At 42.5% G+C, this 18,109-nt stretch overlaps 1 protein-coding gene across 3 annotated transcripts in view; it reads left to right on the forward strand.

Moving 5' to 3' along the window:
- Nucleotides 1-18,109, forward strand: part of Cd84 (CD84 molecule) — a 94,073-nt gene that overhangs the window by 40,994 nt on the left and 34,970 nt on the right. Inside the window, exons 6-7 of one of the 3 annotated variants that reach the window (XM_052200094.1) lie at nucleotides 1,424-1,518; nucleotides 2,992-3,316. The exons of 1 other annotated variant lie outside the window; for it this stretch is intronic. In XM_052200094.1, coding sequence (XP_052056054.1) covers nucleotides 1,424-1,518; nucleotides 2,992-3,057 — 161 coding nt within the window. In that variant the 3' untranslated portion in view covers nucleotides 3,058-3,316. Of the gene's footprint in view, nucleotides 1-1,423; nucleotides 1,519-2,991; nucleotides 3,317-18,109 lie in introns of those variants that run through there. One more of the 3 variants, XM_052200095.1, reaches the window with a different exon arrangement.

Here is an 18,109-nt window from a genome sequence, read left to right on the forward strand (position 1 = left end):
TTGTTGATGTTTTTTTTCCCTGGGAGTCCTGGGGCATCTGGGTGCAGCCTTTCATTTTTACAAACTGTAAGGGGGCCTGTTCTCTTTCCACTCTCCCCACATCCTACAAAATTATACCCTTGGTGTATTTGCCACTTTTCTCATTGCTGTGGCACAATAGATGTAGAGATGAAATTCCATCTCGACTGTTATTTGGCCAGTTATTTTAGCACTGTAAGATTTCATTTTTCTCAGCTATAAGATATTCATGATACCAAGGCTTAATGTATATAGTTACTAAATAGATTACACACATGCAGTAACCAGTCTGTTACGTTTAACTCCTGTGTGTGATTGGCAGGCCTGAGTATGGTATTGAGGGTGACATTCTATGGGAAAGGGTTTGTAGTATGCATCATAACTCAAGTGGACTTACAAACAGAAAATATCATAGTCCATCGGGTGTGATCTCCAAGTTCATTCAAGGAAACATCTGTCTTCCTCTCATGAATAAGATGGAGAAATAGAGGCAAAGTGAGAGAGAGAGAGAGAGAGAGAGAGAGACAGACAGACAGACAGACAGACAGACAGAGACAGAGAGACAGAGAAAGAGACAGAGAGACAGAGACAGAGACTGAGAGATGGAAGCGTCTTTGCATCCACAAATAAAATTAAGAACACTTTGAGTCCCTTACCAAGTCTAGGGAAGAGATTTAGACAAGACCAGTTCTGAAATGCTGACATCTATGATAATCTTATTAAATACATTATTTGTTGATGTTTTTGTGTCCTGTAATAAGAAGGCACAAGATTCTGGCTGTCACTTCTCAACTTGCCCCTAAAACATTGTGTTAATACTAAGGAAAAAATGTGTTAAGATTAATACCTCTTCTAGCTCAAAAAAAAAAAAATTAAAGCAAAAATCTATATAGCCTTTCTTTGTTTTTCTGGGATCTCCTATGGAACCTGGAACAAAGTAGGAGCTTAATAAATACTTAACTATTTCATGAATGTTTGTGGTTATACATGGTTATAATCAGATATGCACCAGGATAAGAAAGCACCAAGTCTAATTAGAATCAATTAAATTAAACAACTAAGACCAACATAGCATGTCTACTAACCATGCAAGGTAATCAATGCCAGAGCTATCTTTGACTTTCATACAGGGCCTATGGAGATTCTCTCTAGGCTAAACTGGGCCTCAGGAATAAAAAATAATTCCCAATGTGCTTCAGGTGAAATGTGAATAATGTATGCTCTATCACTTGTGTAATCCTTGGGATGGAAAGAGCATCTGAGGATCCAAACATCCTTTTCCATAGGGTAGGGGCTATTTAACCTGTAGATTTTATTTCTTTATCACAGAAAGATAAAATATGACTAGGCAGTCTCTAAAAACCCATCTACTGTTCACAGACTTTGGTTCTATGTTTATTTGTAGCAGATGGTGTCTCAAAGAAAACAGTATACTCTGAACTTTTAAGAGATACTCGTCTCACAGAGTCCAGAATCTATGATGAACTTGATCAGTCCAAGGTAAGCTGATGCACTAAGACCACTAGAATAGAAGTCTTGCGCAACAATTACCCTCTGCTTGCCATTGTGTAGAAAGGAGTTACAACCAAGAATTTGAATAGACCAACAAAGAAACACCATGCTAAGGAAATGATCCCCATGATAACAAAACACAATATACTGTCTCCTTATGACAGTGTCCATGGTATAAGGACCTGAGCTTCACATGAAGGCCTAGCTGTGCATTAGAAATGGTTTGTGTCTAAGAAGAACTCCCTACAGGGATCAAACAATGAAAGAGTCCTTATTGAGAGATGAGGGATGCCATGGGTTCACCAACAGGGCAAAATCACTGCTTGTTCCAAGGACACAGAATGAAAGATGGACAGCCCTTGTTTTGTCAGACTCTTAACCACTCTGTCCCACACCTTCTGCCTTTCATCTGCTTTCCTCTGGTTCACATCCACCAAAGATCATCTTCTGTGTCTACACAAGCCTGCGTCCTTGGAGTCTGCAAGGAAGGAAGGGAGACTTATGGGTTTTTCCAGTTACTCTGACACTCTACTGGAACTGATGGGGATGTTGTTTGAGATTTACATAACTCACAAAAATTGAAACTCCCACCTGAGCAAGACTCTGTCTAAACTACATAGACCCCCTCCTCTTAGATCCTAGAGAATTTGTGATACAAGGCTGTGTCTAACTTCTACTAATTTGTCCTTACTGTTACCTTAACCTAATCCAGAGATGGATGGAACAATTCCTGATGCCTGAAAATAAGGCTACACAGTAAAGTTGTGTCAGGAATGGGTTATGGAGAGAATGGAATTAGGAAGAAATATTTTCAGGGTTTGTCTTCTGCACTCTTTCTGAAGAGAAAGAATCTCTTTTCCAGATACTATCCTGTAAGGAAGAGCCTGTGACTACTATTCCTCAGTGCAGCTTTCTGAGAAAGTAAATCCTGTGTGGCCTTTTAATCTCTCCTTTCCCATGTGTTCTACCTACCTCCTGTGTTCCATCCATCAGTATTTAATTGAAAGCCCAAGTCTCCTCGACCAATGGGAAAGTTGTTCACAGCATCCTAAGCACTAGATTATGTGAGACACTAGTACTGACTAGTCCCCAGCAATCATTTGACTCTTTGAGGAGATGAGAATGGAATTGTTGAGAAACAGAAAGAGCTCAGGTTGAACTAGAAACAAATACTGCATCCTGGATGTTGCTTGAAGTCTAACAATCAAAACCAATTTCAAACACCCTTAATCCTTTTACTTATCTCTTCCGGGCTAAGAAGTACCTTGGGGCTCCCAAATGAGGTTACTGAACAGAGGTAAAGGACTCATCAAAAGAAATGGCCTTTCTACCTCACAGGTCCCCAAGCACAGGAGAAATCTAAGACAGCAACCTCTGGCATTTTCCTGACTCTCCTTGTACTGGCATTTCCCGGGCACACCTTTCAGCTAACATGTCTTCATATTTCCTTCTCTTACACAGATGATGAAAACCAACATGAAGAACAAAAGACCACCCAAGACTTTGGGTAATGAAAATGTTGTCTAGGTGAGCAGGCCATATTCTCCCTCAGAAACTGAGTTAAAACCACTGTGAGAGCAGGTGTCCTGAAGACCTAAGCAGAACACTGCAAATCACCACACTCCAACATATAAGCAAAGCAGGAAACCTTCTGCTGTTGGGCATTCCTTGTACCCATGTGGGATTATGAACACTTTCTCTAACTCACCTAATCCTTTTGAAAACATTTTCACTTCACTAGTCATATAAAAATTGATTTTTTAAATAAAAATTTTTATTGAACATATTCTTCATTTATATTTCAAATGCGAAAACCTTTCCCGGTTTCTCCCCTCCCCCAAAACCCCCAACACCTCCTCCCACCCCTGGCTTCCAAGTATGCCCCTCCATTCAACCCACTACCACCTACCCTCTCTGGATTTCCCTATGCTGGAGCATCTATTGAGACTTCACGGGACCAAGGACCTCTCCTCCTGCTAATGTCTGACAAGGCATTCATCTGCCACACCTTTTGGCTTGAAACAAGTGTACCCCTTGGTTGATGGTTTAGTCCCTGCGAGTCCTGGGGCATCTGGGTGGCTGATATTGTTGTACTTCTCATGGGGTTGCAAACTCCTTCAGCTCCTCCAGTCTGCACTCCAACTTCTCCATTGGGGACCCCATGCTTAGCTCAATGGTTGGGAGCTAGCATCTGCCTCTGTATCTGTAAGGCTCTGGCAGGGCCCCTCCGGAGACATCTGTAACAGGCTCCTTTTGCTCTGTTCTTCTGGCATCTATGATAGTTTCCTTAATATCTCTTAACATCAACAGTCTCAATTCTCCAATAAAAAGACATAGACTAATAGACTGGATACCAACATTTTGTTGCATACAAGAAACCCACCTCAATGACAAAGACTGTCACTACTTCAGAGTCAAAGGTTGGAAAACAATTTTCCAAGCAAATGGTCCCAAGCAACAAGCTGGAGAAGCCATCCTTATATTGGATAAAATTGACTTTCAACCAAAAGTTGTCAAAAAAGATAAGAAGGGACATTTCATACTGCTCAAAAGAAAAGTCTAACAAGATGAACTCTCCATTCTGAACATCTATGCTCCAAATGCAAGGGAACCCCCATTCATAAAAAAAACTTTACTAAAGCTCAAAGCACACATTGCACCCCACACAATAATAGTGGGAGATTTCAACACTCCACTCTCAACATTGGACAAATCATGGAAATTAAAACTAAACAGAAACACAGTGAAACTAACTGAAGTTATGGACCAAATGGATCTAACAGATAGTTATAAAACATTCCATCCTAAAGCAAAAATATACCTTCTTCTCAACACCTCATGGTACCTTCTCCAAAACTGACCATATAATTGGTTACAAAACAGGCCTCAACAGATACAGAAATATTGAAATAATTCCATGTACCTTATCAGAATACCACCGCCTAAGGCTGGTCTTAAGTTCAAACAAAACAAAAGTTCAAACAAAAACAACGGAAAACACACATACACATGGACGTTGAACAATGCTCTTCTCAATGATAGCTTAATCAAGGAAGAAATAAAGAAATTAAAGACATTTTAGAATTTAATGAAAATGAAGGCACATCATACCAAAACTTATGTGACACAATGAAAGCAGTGCTAAGAGGAAAACTGATAGCTCTAAGTACCTCCAAAAGAAAATGGAGAGAGCTTACACTAGCAGCTTGACAGTGCACCTGAAAGCTCTAGAACAAAAAGAAGCAAATACACCCAAGAGGAATAGATGGCAGGAAATAATCAAACTCAGGGCCAAAATCAAACAAATAGAAACAAACAAACAAACAAAAACTATACAAAGAATCAACAAAACCAGGAGCTGGTTCTCTGAGAAAATCAACAAGGTAGATAAACCCTTAGACAGACTAACCACAGGGCACAGTGGCACTACCCAAATTAATAAAATCAGAAATGAAAAGGGAGCTATAACAACAAAAATGGTAGAAATTCAAAAAATCATCAGATCCTACAACAAGAGCTTATAATCAAGAAAATTTGAAAATCTGGATGAAATGGACAATTTTCTAGATACATACCAGGTGCCAACATTAAAACAAGATCAGATAAACCATCTAAATAGTCCCAAAAGTCCTGAGAAAATAGAAGCAGTTGTTAATAGTCTCGCATCAAAAAAAAAAAAAGGACCAGATAGGTTTAGTGGGAAATTCTATCAGATCTTCAAAGAAGAGTTAATACTAATACTATTCAAACTATTCCACGAAATAGAAACTCAAGGAACACTACCCAACTAATTCTATGAAGCCACAATAATGCTTATACCTAAACCAAGCATAGACCAAACAAGGAAAGTTAACTTTAGACCAATCTCCCTTATGAACTTTGATGCAAAAATACTCAACAAAATTCTGGCCAACTGAATCCAAGAATGCATCAAAACAATAATTCTGACTGCTCTGGCTAGGACTTCAAGTACTATATTGAATAGATAGTGAGAGAATGGGTAGCCTTGTCTGGTCCCTGATTTTAATGGGATTATTCAAGTATCTCTCTATTTAATTTGATATTGGCTACCTGTTTGCAGTATATTGCTTTTACTGTTTAGGTATGCGTCTTGGATTCCTGATCTCTCCAAGACTTTTATCATGAAGGGATGCTTTTATCATGAAGTAAGCTTCATCCCAGGGATGTAGGGATGGGTCAATATACGGAAATCCATCAATGTAATCCACTACATAAACAAACTCAAAGAAAAAAAAAACACATGGTCATTTCATTAGATGCTGAAAAGGCTTTTGACAAAATTCAGAAAATCTAGGTGGCAAACGGCTGAGGAAGGACCCAACCTGGTTCCAGGATTTCCGGCAGCGAGAGGGAGAGGAAAAATGGGTTCCTTCTGAGTGTCTGGGGTAGGGCCACCCAAAGGAGGGCCTAGAAGTCCTAAGCAGTAGTGTGGGCTTGGCATGAGAGGAAACCCTTCGTTCCAAAAGAGGTTGGCCAGACTTCATTTGAAAGCTAGGGGTTATTTACTATTATAGTTAATGTTTATTTAAATTTCTAATCTGGTAGAGGGAAGAACCTGACAGGTAGCACACATACTTGTGGAAGCCAGTGTAATTGGCTATCATGTTGAACATTTTGGCCGCTTGGATGTGGGACCCGGTCCCCCAATCTTGCTTCTTCTGCCTGTGTGTGGCTGCAAGACCAGTCATGGCTTGCTGTATTAACAGTAGAGGACATTGAGAGCGGTGGGAGGGAGACCGTGCAGTGAAGAAGAGGGAAGACAGGGTGGCAGGGAGAAGCGGTAGAGCTGTGAGAGAATCGGGTACTAGAATTGGTGGAGCATCCCAGCAGCCAGTGTGGAGCTGGGCGTGGGCTGTGGCTAGGCTTCTGCAGGTAATGGTCCTAGAAATCTGTGCTGTAGCTAGCGGAGCAGGACGTTATGGTGGTGGGGGTGGGGCGCAGCAACAGGAAAGGAGTGCAGCCCTGCTGCAGTGGGCTCTGAGAGTGGAGGCATCACTCAGTGGGGATGAAGCGTAGCTGATTCTGAGAGCCTGGAGAGACCACACCATGGGTAACAGTTGCACTACCAGAACCTGCAACGGTTCTGATGGTACAGACGGTCAGCTGTAGCAGGGAAGGTTAGAGATTGTGCAGGCACAAGGTGGGACTTCCTGTCAGCAGCAGAAATCAGAAGTTAGGTAGCCTGAAGTGGCTGTGGCTGGGAAGTAGCTTGTTTCGTATCTTAGCAACGGTGCGGGAGGTGGGAGAGCTGCCATGGCAGCTGGCGGTGGTGGCAGCTGCAGCTTCGGCAACAGTTCTGGTGCAGGAGGGGGTCTGGCGTGGGCTACGAGTTGGCGGCAGGGAACAGGAAGGTATCATTCGAGTGAGGCACCAGGGAGCGACTGCAACCATGGCCAGCGCGCCATGAGCCCCGCAGGCCGGCATGGAAAACAAGGGGAACTAGTAGAATAAACGCTGTTGTCCAGCAGGGACGCAGGCATGCACATGACCTCTGTGAGGCTGTGGTTTAGCTTGTTTTGTATCCTAGCAATAAGACGCAGGGGTGAATTAGATAGCCATGCCTGGTGGCACTCACAGCGCAGGGCATTGCCGCCGCCTCCGAGTTCCACCGGGAAGGAGGGACAGAACAGCAACGGCCCTGTGGGAAACGCGGGAAGTGCAGCACCAGACTATTGCTCTGACCAGTGGGGGTGTAAGACTTACCCAATCTTTTCCTGGTGAAAGAGGCTTAATATACCATGGTGTTTCTCATCCCGGGTTTCGGCACCAAGATGAAAGGGCTTTCAGCACCAAGATGAAAGGGCTTAAAAAGGGGGGAGTATAAGGGGTTAGGTGAGTGTGGCTAGGCGGCATGGGGGAAGGTGTCCAGGCGGGCCCTTGCCTGGGCACCTCTGCCCCTGAGGGACCACACACACACACATAGACATAGTATAGAATAGAGTTTATTCAGAGTAGGGGATGGGAGTTAGTGGTAGAGAGAGGTAGAGAGAGAGGGGGGGGGGGAAGAGAAAGAGAGAGAGAGAGAGAGAGAGAGAGAGAGAGAGAGAGTGGAGTGGAGGCCGGCCATGACCACGTGGAGGGGGAAGAGTCGCAGGGGCAGAGAGGTGAGAATGTGGGAGAGCGGAGAGCAAAGAGAAAGAGGAGGAGCAAGTAGCCCCTCTTATAGTGGGCCAGATCTCTGGGGCAGGGCATACCTGGCTATTGCCAGGTAGGCATGGGGTGGAGCTTAGACAGAACCCCAACACCAGGGACTTAGCAATGGCATCACATGACACAATAACCTACTACCTCCAGGTACAGGTGGCCTGGTGTGTAAAAGACTGCTTGCCACACCAGTTCTCTCTCTGGTTTCAAGTTCCCAGTTGTTCTCTCTCTCTCTCTCTCTCTCTCTCTCTCTCTCTCTCTCTCTCTTTCTCTCTCTCTCCTGACTCTGCTCCTGTCTGTCTATCTCTACCCCATTTACAGGCCCTCACCCCCTCCCTTCTCAAATATGCCTCCCTCATACCAGATTTGTTACATGGTGTGATTTCTCAGGGCACCCTTGGCATGGTCCTTCAATGTACCCTTTGCCCCCCACCCTATTATGTTTCATAACACACACTAACTACATCTAAGTTCTAAACTGTAATATGAGCTAGGATAGAAAAGACCTCACAGGATGGGAGATAGTATATAAGGCTAAAGCTGGACCTCAGTGCATAGAAGGGAATCTGAGAGAAAAGGCAGGAGACAGAAGACCTCCATGTAAGGGAAGCATAAAAACTAGCCAAAGGTCTACACTTGTATCTGGGCCCAGGGGAGGGTCCCAGATACATCACACGGTTAGCACTTTGTCCGTTCATAGCACAGTGCCTCAACCAGGATGTTTGCCCCACCCCTGTCCATTCATGTGTCTTATTCCCTCAAATGGTACATATTTTGCACGCTTTTTCTCCCCATGTTTGTAGAGGTGAGTTGTTAAACTGCTTTGGCTCCTGGCAGGTTGCACAGGTGCTGCACCCACCCAAGAGCTCCGGATCTCTGGATTCACAATTGAAACAAACAAACACACACACACACACACACACACACACATCAGCTAATTTTGATATTCCTTAACCAGCTCAATGGATGGGGACTTCTAAACCTCCACTTGGCTAGCACACATTCCTGTCCAGATTTCCTGGCTTAATGCCTTCTGAATCTGTATTTTATATTAGCTGTCCTGTTACCTTCTGGACACTGCCCCCTCCCCAAATAGGGTCACTTTACCTTTCCAACTACATTGCTGGATGATTTTTCTCCTAGAGCTCTTAAATCTGATCCCTTTGCCTCTGAGTTTTGGTGTTTATCTCCCCCCCCCCCCAACTACCCCTCTTGCCTGTGCAATCTAAAAGTCCCACCTCTATCTCCCTGCCCAGCCATTGGCTGAATGGCAATTTTTTATTGCCAATTGAAGAGAGCTGCAGACAAGGACCCTCAGCATCTGCAATTGGTGCTTTGGGGAGCCAAATTAAGACAAATTACGAGACTGGCAAAATGATTCAATGCAAGCCAAATTAAAGTATATAAAGACAGGTTTATTGGGAAGCTCCTCTCAAGCAGGTTCACTGATCCCAGGGAAAGAGGCCAGGAAAATTGCCATGGGGAGAGGGAAGAGAATGAGAGAAAGTGTGCACACACTGGGGAGGACGGGGATGCAGAAGAGGAAAGAGCAAGAGAGAGAACGACCAAAATGTCTGGATTATAAAGGAAAGAGCTTCTTGAGTGGAGAAGCCCAGGCCCTGAGCTGAAAAGTTCCGGGCAGAGTGTTATGTTAGCCACACTCTATAAAGGAAGACGCTGGGAGAGCTTAGAGGCCAGGTCATCTGTGGTATGTAAAATATGCATTTCAGCAATTTGTCCTGGGTCTAAATCCCAGCAATTATCCCATTTAAGTCTTTCTAAACTGCAGGGCGGTGGTGGCACATGCCTGTAATCCTAGCACTCTGGGAGGCAGAGGCAGGCAAATTTCTGAGTTTGAGGCCAGCCTGGTCTACAGAGCGAGTTCCAGGACAGCCAGGGCTACACAGAGAAATCCTGTCCCTAAAAAAACCAAATCCAAAAAAAAAAAGCTTTCTAAATTAACTAAATTGTGCTCAAGAGGTCCACAAAAATCAAAGTATACTTTCAATAGAATAGTACCTCTTAATAGCCTACAAAGATGTCCAACACAGTGCCCTCTAGTGGATTGTGCTGGTGAGGCAGAATGACCCCCTCTACAAACACAAGGCTTTATCACAGACTCAACTAAGTGAATGAAAAGTTCCATTTTATGTTACCCCCAAAGAATGGGGAAATTGAACTTATTTAAGACATTTTTAACCTAAAAGAAATTCTATAAATGAAACAGGCTACAAGAGAAGAGCTTGGCTAAGCCTCATGGAAACTAGCTTCCGATGTGAAGATTCTGCCTTTGTGGTCTAGGACAGATCAACAGAAAGCAATCTTATCTACGATGCAGTGAGTGTTGGTATTCTGTCTAAGCTCCACCCCACATCTACCTAGCAATAGCCAGGTATGCCCCGCCCCATAGATCTGGCCCACTATAAGAGGGGCTACCTGCCACTCCTCTCCTGCTTTGCTCTCTCTCCGCTCTCCCATACTCTCACCTCTCTGCCCCTTGGGCTCTCCTCCCCCCCCTCTCTTCCATGTGGTCATGGCCAGCCTCCACTTCACTTCTCTTCTCTTCTCTTCTTCTCTTCTCTTCTCTTCTCTTCTCTTCTCTTCTCTTCTCTTCTCTTCTCTTCTCTCTCTCTCTCTCTCTCTCTCTCTCTCTCTCTCTCTCTCTCTCTCTCTGCCTTTCTCTACCACTAACTCCCATCCCCTACCCTGAATAAACTCTATTCTATACCATGCCTATGTGTGTGTGGTCCCTCAGGGAGAAGAGGTGCCTGGGCACCCCCTTCCCCCACACCACCGCCATGCCACACTCCCTTAACCCCCAATCCTCTCTTTTTTTTTATTCGATGTATTCTTTATTTAAATTTCAAATGATTTCCCCTTTTCTGGGTCCCCACTCCCCGCAAGTCCCATAAGCCCTCTTCCCTCCCCCTGTTCCTCCATCTACTCCTTCCCACTTCCCTGTTCTGGTATTCCCCTATACTGTTGCACTGAGTCTTTCCAGAACCAGGGGCCGCTCCTCCGTTCTTTTTGGACATCATTTAATATGTGGATTATGTCTTGGGTATTCCAAGTTTCTAGGCTAGTATCTACTTATCAGTGAGTGCATACCATGATTGATTTTTGAAACTGGGTTACCTCACTTAGTATGATGTTCTCCAGCTCCATCCATTTGTCTAAGAATTTCATGAATTCATTGTTTCTAATGGCTGAATTGTGCAAATATACCACATTTATTTGTATCCATTCCTCCGTTGAGGGACACCTGGGTTCTTTCCAGCTTCTGGCTACTACAAATAGGGCTACTATGAACATAGTGGAGCATGTGTCCTTATTGCATGCCGGGGAATCCTCTGGGTATATGCACACCTATGGATGAACCCACACACCTATGGTCACTTGATCTTCGACATAGGAGCTGAAAGCATCCAGTGGAAAAAAGATAGTCTTTTCAACAATGGTGCTGGTTCAATTGGAGGTCAGCGTGCAGAAGAATGCGAATCAATCCATTCTTATCTCCTTATACTAAGCTAAACTCCAAATGGATCAAGGACCTCCACATAAAACCTGACACACTGAAACTAATAGAAAAGAAACTGGGGAAGACCCTTGAGGACATGGGCACAGGGGAAAAGTTCCTGAAAGAACACCAATAGCTTATGCTCTAAGATCAAGAATTGACAAATGGGACCTCATAAAACTACAAAGTTTCTGTAAGGCAAAGGACACTGTCAAAAGGACAAAACATCAACCAAAAGATTGGGAAAGGATTTTCACCAACCCTAAATCTGACAGAGGGCTAATATCTAATATATACAAAGAACTCAAGAAGGTAGAACCCAGAGAACCAAATAACCCCATTAAAAAGTGGGATATGGAGATAAACAAAGAATTTTCACATGAAGAACTTCAGAGGGCTGAGAAACACCTTAAGAAATGTTCAACATCATTAATCATTAGAGAAATGCAAATCAAAACAACCCTGAGATTTTACTTCACACCAGTCAGAATGGCTAAGGTCGAAAACTCAGGAGACAGCAGGTGCTGTCGAGGATGTGGAGAAAGAGGAACACTTCTCCACTGCTAGTGGGATGGTAAGATGGTGCAACCACTTTGGAAATTAGTCTGGCGGTTCCTCAGAAAACTGGGCATGACACTTCGGGACAATCCTCTCTTTTTATGCCCCTTCATTTAGTGCCGTGACTTCGGATGAGAAGCACCGTGGATTTTGCTTAAGCCCTTTCAGTGAGGAGAAAGGATTAAGCTAGAGTCCCTTCCAATTGTATACCTATTCCTCTGTTTGACTGTCTCCTGAATGCCCCTTGATTTGTATAATTTTCTCAAGAATGGTGATTGTCTCTACTGGGTATAAATGAAGCTTTGAAAACAAAACGAACAGAAGAAACTCTGCATGACTAGAAATGTGGCTCTGACACTGGAGTACCTACAACTAAAACCTAGTTTCAAGTGCCTTAGAGAGTAACTTGAACCTGCTGTGCCTTGGGTAGATCACCTATAAAGTGAAAATAGCTAATAGTACCTACTTCATAGGGTTGTTGTGACCATTAAGTTAGGTGTGAACATAAGAATATACCAGAAAACAGTAAAGTCCTGGGTCCTTTTAACCTAGTCCTTGAAACTGAGGCTATTTTATTAAAGGTCCCATGTATTCCTTCTGTCAACTGCACATGTGGTCTACTTACCAGCTACTAAACCTGTCTCTTCAAAGAGACAGGACTGGGGCTATATCTAAATAATAATTAAAATAAAATGGAGAGATCTTGCAAGGTAAGAATTTTGTAACAATTCACAAAGGGCTTATTTTGTATAAATGTATATTGTTGTCAATACAGCCCTGTAAAAGCAGCAATTAATTCTACTTTTTTTCTTTTTTTCTGGCACAAATTCTGCTGTGATTTCCCTACCATGACAAACTGTACTCTTTCAAACTGTGAGGCAAAATTGACTCTGTTCTCTTTTCAACTGTTCCTGTCACAACGTCTTTCTGCTGTGTATCTCCCTATCCCCTCACAGATGTCCATTCACTTAACAGACATCTATCCCATTCCATTATGAGCACTTCCGGCCCAGAGATAATGGAAATAAAACCAAGGCCATGAATTTGAAACGAGGCTTTAACTGGCAAATTAGGACTTATTTCCAAGAGAAGGAAGGCAAACCGAGAGAGATCAGGCCGTACTTCCCTCGGAAAAGCAGAAGGAAGGTCACAGGTTAGAGTAGACTTTAAGCGGTTTTCCACTGAATCTGGGAACTGGTCAGACAGCATCCTCTTCTCTGCACTGACAACTTCAAAAAATGGGCAGTCAGATTATCACAAGAACTGCTCCATTTCTTCTCTTGATATTTTCTCCTTGCAGAAGCATCTCAGCCATGTGATAAAGTTTAGCTGGAAAGAGAGAGAGAAAGAGAGAGAGAGAGAGAGAGAGAGAGAGAGAGAGAGAGAGAGAGAGAGAGAGAGAGAGAGAGAGAGAGAGAGAGAGAGAGGAGAGAGAGAGAGAACACATGTGGAAGGTCTAGGAAAATACAGACCATGCTTTTAAGGTTAAGGGCCTAGTTATTTGCTTTATTTTTTGTCTTTTAGTGCTGTTCCCAAACCATCCAATTTGTTCTTGGGCACTATCATGGCAAAAATTTATTCTTGTGTTTAATTAAAATTACTGAAAGACACTCATCATTCTTTCAGCGGATTACAAACCGTGAAGGGAGTTGCTGTGGTGTGTTTGTCTTTTGCTCCCACAGTGACTGGGGAAGTCAGACCATGCTTTCAATGGGTAACAGGTTATGAGTTAAGGCCAGAGAGCACTCCTACTCTTTCTTTCTATGGCCATCTTGGTATTCATTACTTTTATGTCCTGTGACCGTGCTATGTGGCAAAAGCATTATAAGGAGAGAAATTTTTATTTTGGTGCGGTTTCAGAGGATTTCAATCCATCATGGCAGGAAAGAAGGGTAAAAGAACTCAGACCATGGTAGCAGGAGTATGTTGTGTGGACTGGTCACTTAACATTGAACCCGGAAGCCAAGAGCAAGGCAGGAGCTGTGGGCAGGGTATAGTCTTCAAAGGCTCCTTCCTAGTGACCATTTCCGGCAGGCTGGCCTCACTGCCTAAAGTTCAGAAGCCTCTAAATACCATTACCCTCTGAGAAACACACGTTAGAATGAACCTGTATGGGATGATCAGATGCAAACCATTACAGTCTCTGTCTCATAATTTGTGCCGTTCGGTTCATTGTGTATACATTTATTTATTTGCTTTTGTTTGCAAGTACATGTGCATATCCAAAATTATTTTAAAGTTACATAAATAGATATGTTATTCTGCCATTCAGGTCTTTTGCCTGTTATTCAATATGGTACTCCTAAGACATTTTCAAGTTGTATATGTGGCTTTAGTAGCATCATTTAAATCGAGTATTATAGTCTATGGATATGTCATGTTGTATGGTATAGTTCTGTGGTTTGTATGTGCTTGGCCCAATTTCCTTGTGGATATTTAGGTTTCTCTAAGTCCTGGTTGTTGTGAAAACCTATTGTGAACAATTCCACACTCACCTTTTCATATCTTTGTATCTATAGATGTGTTCCAAGAGGCCACTAACGAGGAATTATTGTATGGAAAATTATGGAACTATTCAGTTCCTGAGTGTGTGTACTTCTTTTGCAAAATGTATATTCCCACTGTCAGTGCATTAAAATTTCTCTTTTCCTGCCTCTTGTAGCACTTTGCACTACAGTATCTGGGATTGGGGATGGGGGGTTGTTTTATTTTTAGCTGGTCAAGTACATGATAAAGAACATTTGTTTTCATTGTTGTGTCTCTGATCCCTGGTGGTGTGGAGGGAGACAGTGACACTCTCAATACTTATTTGCATTCTGGCTTACACTTCTGTGAGTTACTTACACATACTGTTGACTGATTCTCCTATCAGACAGGCCTTTCTGTTCTTGAGCAGACACAGGCTTTTACTCTTTTCTGATAATCTTAGTCAGGGCAATACCCCTTTTAATATCTTCTCTTTCATTAAGTATAAGCCAAATTTGATGTAGACAATAATGTTCACATTATTATTTATGCTTTTTTTTTAATTTTTTTTCATTACCAAGATGGTTAAAGTGTTCTTTTACATCATCATCTGAGTCTTCTCTTTCTCACTGAGGAAGAGTGCTGTGAGTTGAGTGCCGGGTCTCATACATGCTGGGAATCACACAGGTACTCTGCAAACCCTTGCTTTATCTCTTTCTCCTCTTGCTTATCAATAGCATTTTACATATTTATATATTTTATTGGCATATCTTAATTGTACATACTAATGGGTTTCATAATGACATATTTTGACCATGTCTACTCCTAGTAACTCTTTCATGTCTCACTTTCTCTTCCTGACTGAACCCCACTTCTACTTTCCAACATTTTTGTGTGTGTATCCCTAAGAGTTTAATTAAGATGTGCAGGAGCACGGATGGGAATCTGTTTCTAGTAGTATGTGCGCCATACCCATGGTTACACCACTAACGAAAGCTCTCTCCCTCTACCTCGGCCATGACCTGCACGTAAGGCTTCAGGGAGGGTTGGAGCCTTGCAACCCTCCCTGCTTCTGTGACAGCATATTGACAGGTACTGGAGTGGAAAATGGGAGGCAAGTGAGCACGGAGAGCATCACCATCTCCTTCCCCGTCCCCAGGGATCAGAGGTGCGGAAAATGAAAACAAGTGTTCTGTATCACAGACTTGGTCAGCTAAAAAGAAAACCAAACTCAGGCAGGGAATCAAGGATGCCGGGAGTTCAAATATGCAGCAGCCCTGCTGTTCTGTTCCCCTTGCTCCTTCCCGCTCTTAGGGTCTTCCCACTCCTTCTTCTGTGACCTTTCTTGAGCCTTGGAGGGATACAGACCCTTCATTTATGACCAGACTAGACAGTCAGCAGTCAGTCTGATCATAGTGTGTGTGTGTGTGTGTGTGTGTGTGTGTGTGTGTGTGTGTATAATTTTTTAATTGAAGGTACTGTATATAGAGGAAGCCAAGGCTTCCAGTTGTGTATGTTCTATCAGACAACCTGCTTCCTTTTTCTATCAGGCAGATGTGGTAAGACCGTGATCTCTTCAGTGTAGTTAGGGATGGAGCTTAGTCAGGCAGAGTTTCAATATAACTAAGACCTAATAAACCTTTTTTGCTTTAGCCCAGTTCCTTGGGTGTGACCCTCCTGGGCCTTGAATCAATCTATTGGCAAATATCTGTTTTCTCAGATCTGAGAAATGGCAGAGATAGCTCTTCCTTTTCAAATCCTAATCTTGCCAGTTCCCTGTGGTATTTCACACACTCTGGCAAATTACTTAACAGAGAGATAACCATGGAAGACTCTTGCAGAAGCAGGAATGATCAATGATTTCACAATACAGCACTGTTGCTAGGAATTAAGTTCCCAAACCTGGACTTACAAATGAAGTCATTTGTGCCAAGCTCCTAACTATCTTATTACCTTGTTTCAAAGATCAGGAGAGAAAGAAGGAACAACAACGGGTCAGTTCGAGTTGTTTCCTGTGGCAATTCTTGTTCTGGACTGTTTGCTTTGGTGATGCTGGAGATCAAACTTGCACGTGCTAGGCCATCTCCACCACTGAGTTATGACCCCAACCCTGACAAGATAGAATCAGTTGGCATATTAATAAGGTTATGTTTTCCTTAATATGTAACAAAAAGAAATAAATGATAATAAAATACAATAATAATAATATAAAGTGATCCAGTACTCACCAGTTACCTTGCTGTTGCTTTGCCTCCTGCCCTAGCTTTTAGGGAAAACAGCTTTAGAAGCAAAGCTGAGGCCCCAATCTACTCCTTGTTCAGTGACTCTGCCTCCCTCAGGGATGCTCTGTCCACAAAACCAGCTGCTTCTGCTCAGCTCCTTGGAACACTTACTCTGTTTTCTGAAATAAAAGGTTTCCTGGATCCAGAACCACAGATAAAGCCAATTAAAGCCTTTAAACCCGAATGTGTGACTTTCCTCTTCCTACCTATCACTCTGGCTCCCTCACCTCCCACCTATTCCTGTCCTATGGACAAAAAATCCGTGTTGTGTTAAAGACCATTTCGTGTGTCCAACTTTCACTCTGCACTCTACAGCTTCAGTTATTCTTTTAGTCCCCTTCCCTGCCGCCTGCTCCCAGCTCAGTGTTCAGCCCATGCATAGACTCAGTCTCTTCTCTCTGCCCTATACAGTGGGGAAATGGCTGGTGGCTGGTGGCTCATGGAATTATACGTCGTGGTGGACTGTTGTTTCCATAGCTCTCTGGTGGCTTTAAAAACACAACTTCAAATTATCTCTCGTTTTCATTCATGTGAAGAAAGTGAAACACTGTTGTCCTATCAAGTGTTGTCATCTCTCTCAGATGACAACTTAAGACTTAAAGTATTCTGTATCTTTTGTTATCTGTGAAGAATTTACAAGTCAAAATCTTTTATTCAATAAAAACTAAATTAATAAAGCTTGCAATTTTGTAACATAGAAGTTTGCCAAGGTTACCCAAAACTGAAATTTAAGCACAATTTATTTGATCAATTTTTATCATAACAATACTTTTATAAGAAACTTATTTTGAGTGGAAGTATCAACATAGAATCAGAAAGTATGGTTTATACGTTTTATATAGATATATAAAGTTCAGAAAGTTATGATCTGAAAACTTTTGCTTCCTTAAAATTGATGTTGAACTCTTGGCCTCCAAGTATTATGTAAGGCCTTTGAGGGCAGTTAAGTCACTAGAGGGAAGCAAATTACCACTCTTCATTGAGCCTTGTGCCCCTGGAGGGGTTGGAGAGATGGTTAAGCGATTAACTGGCTGGTACTTTTTCAGAGGACTCAGGTTCCATTTCCAACCATCTGTATCTCTACTTTCATTGAATCTGACACCATTTTTTAATCTCCACTGACACCAGACAAAAACGAGGAGCATTGACATACATTCAGACACAACACCCATATACAAAAAATAAAATAAAGTGTGTGTGTATGTGTGTGTGTGTGTGTGTGTGTGTGTGCGCGAGTGTGTGTGTGTGTCCAAGAGAGCTGCCTTTTTCTTCTGACATGATTCTTCCACAGTGAAAGGAACTTTTTCGAGGAAGAAAGCTCTCACTAGACCCTGAATAATCCAGAACTTTGTACTTCAATTTTTCTTAGGCCTCGAAAACTGTGATGGATATATTTATATATTTACTATTTAGAAGTCACTCCGTTTATGATAATTCATTATAACAAAACACATTAGAAGAAACCAGAATAAGACACAAACATCTCCCATTTTGTAGACTTTTGGTTCTTTAGCACCTTAGTACTTACAGAGAGATTACTATCTCAGAGAAAAGTACCAAGAGGAGTCATTTATTATTCTAGTGATTTTTA

Source organism: Apodemus sylvaticus, chromosome 12 (genome assembly GCF_947179515.1).
Source record: "Apodemus sylvaticus chromosome 12, mApoSyl1.1, whole genome shotgun sequence".
NCBI classification, from domain to species: Eukaryota; Metazoa; Chordata; class Mammalia; order Rodentia; family Muridae; genus Apodemus; species Apodemus sylvaticus.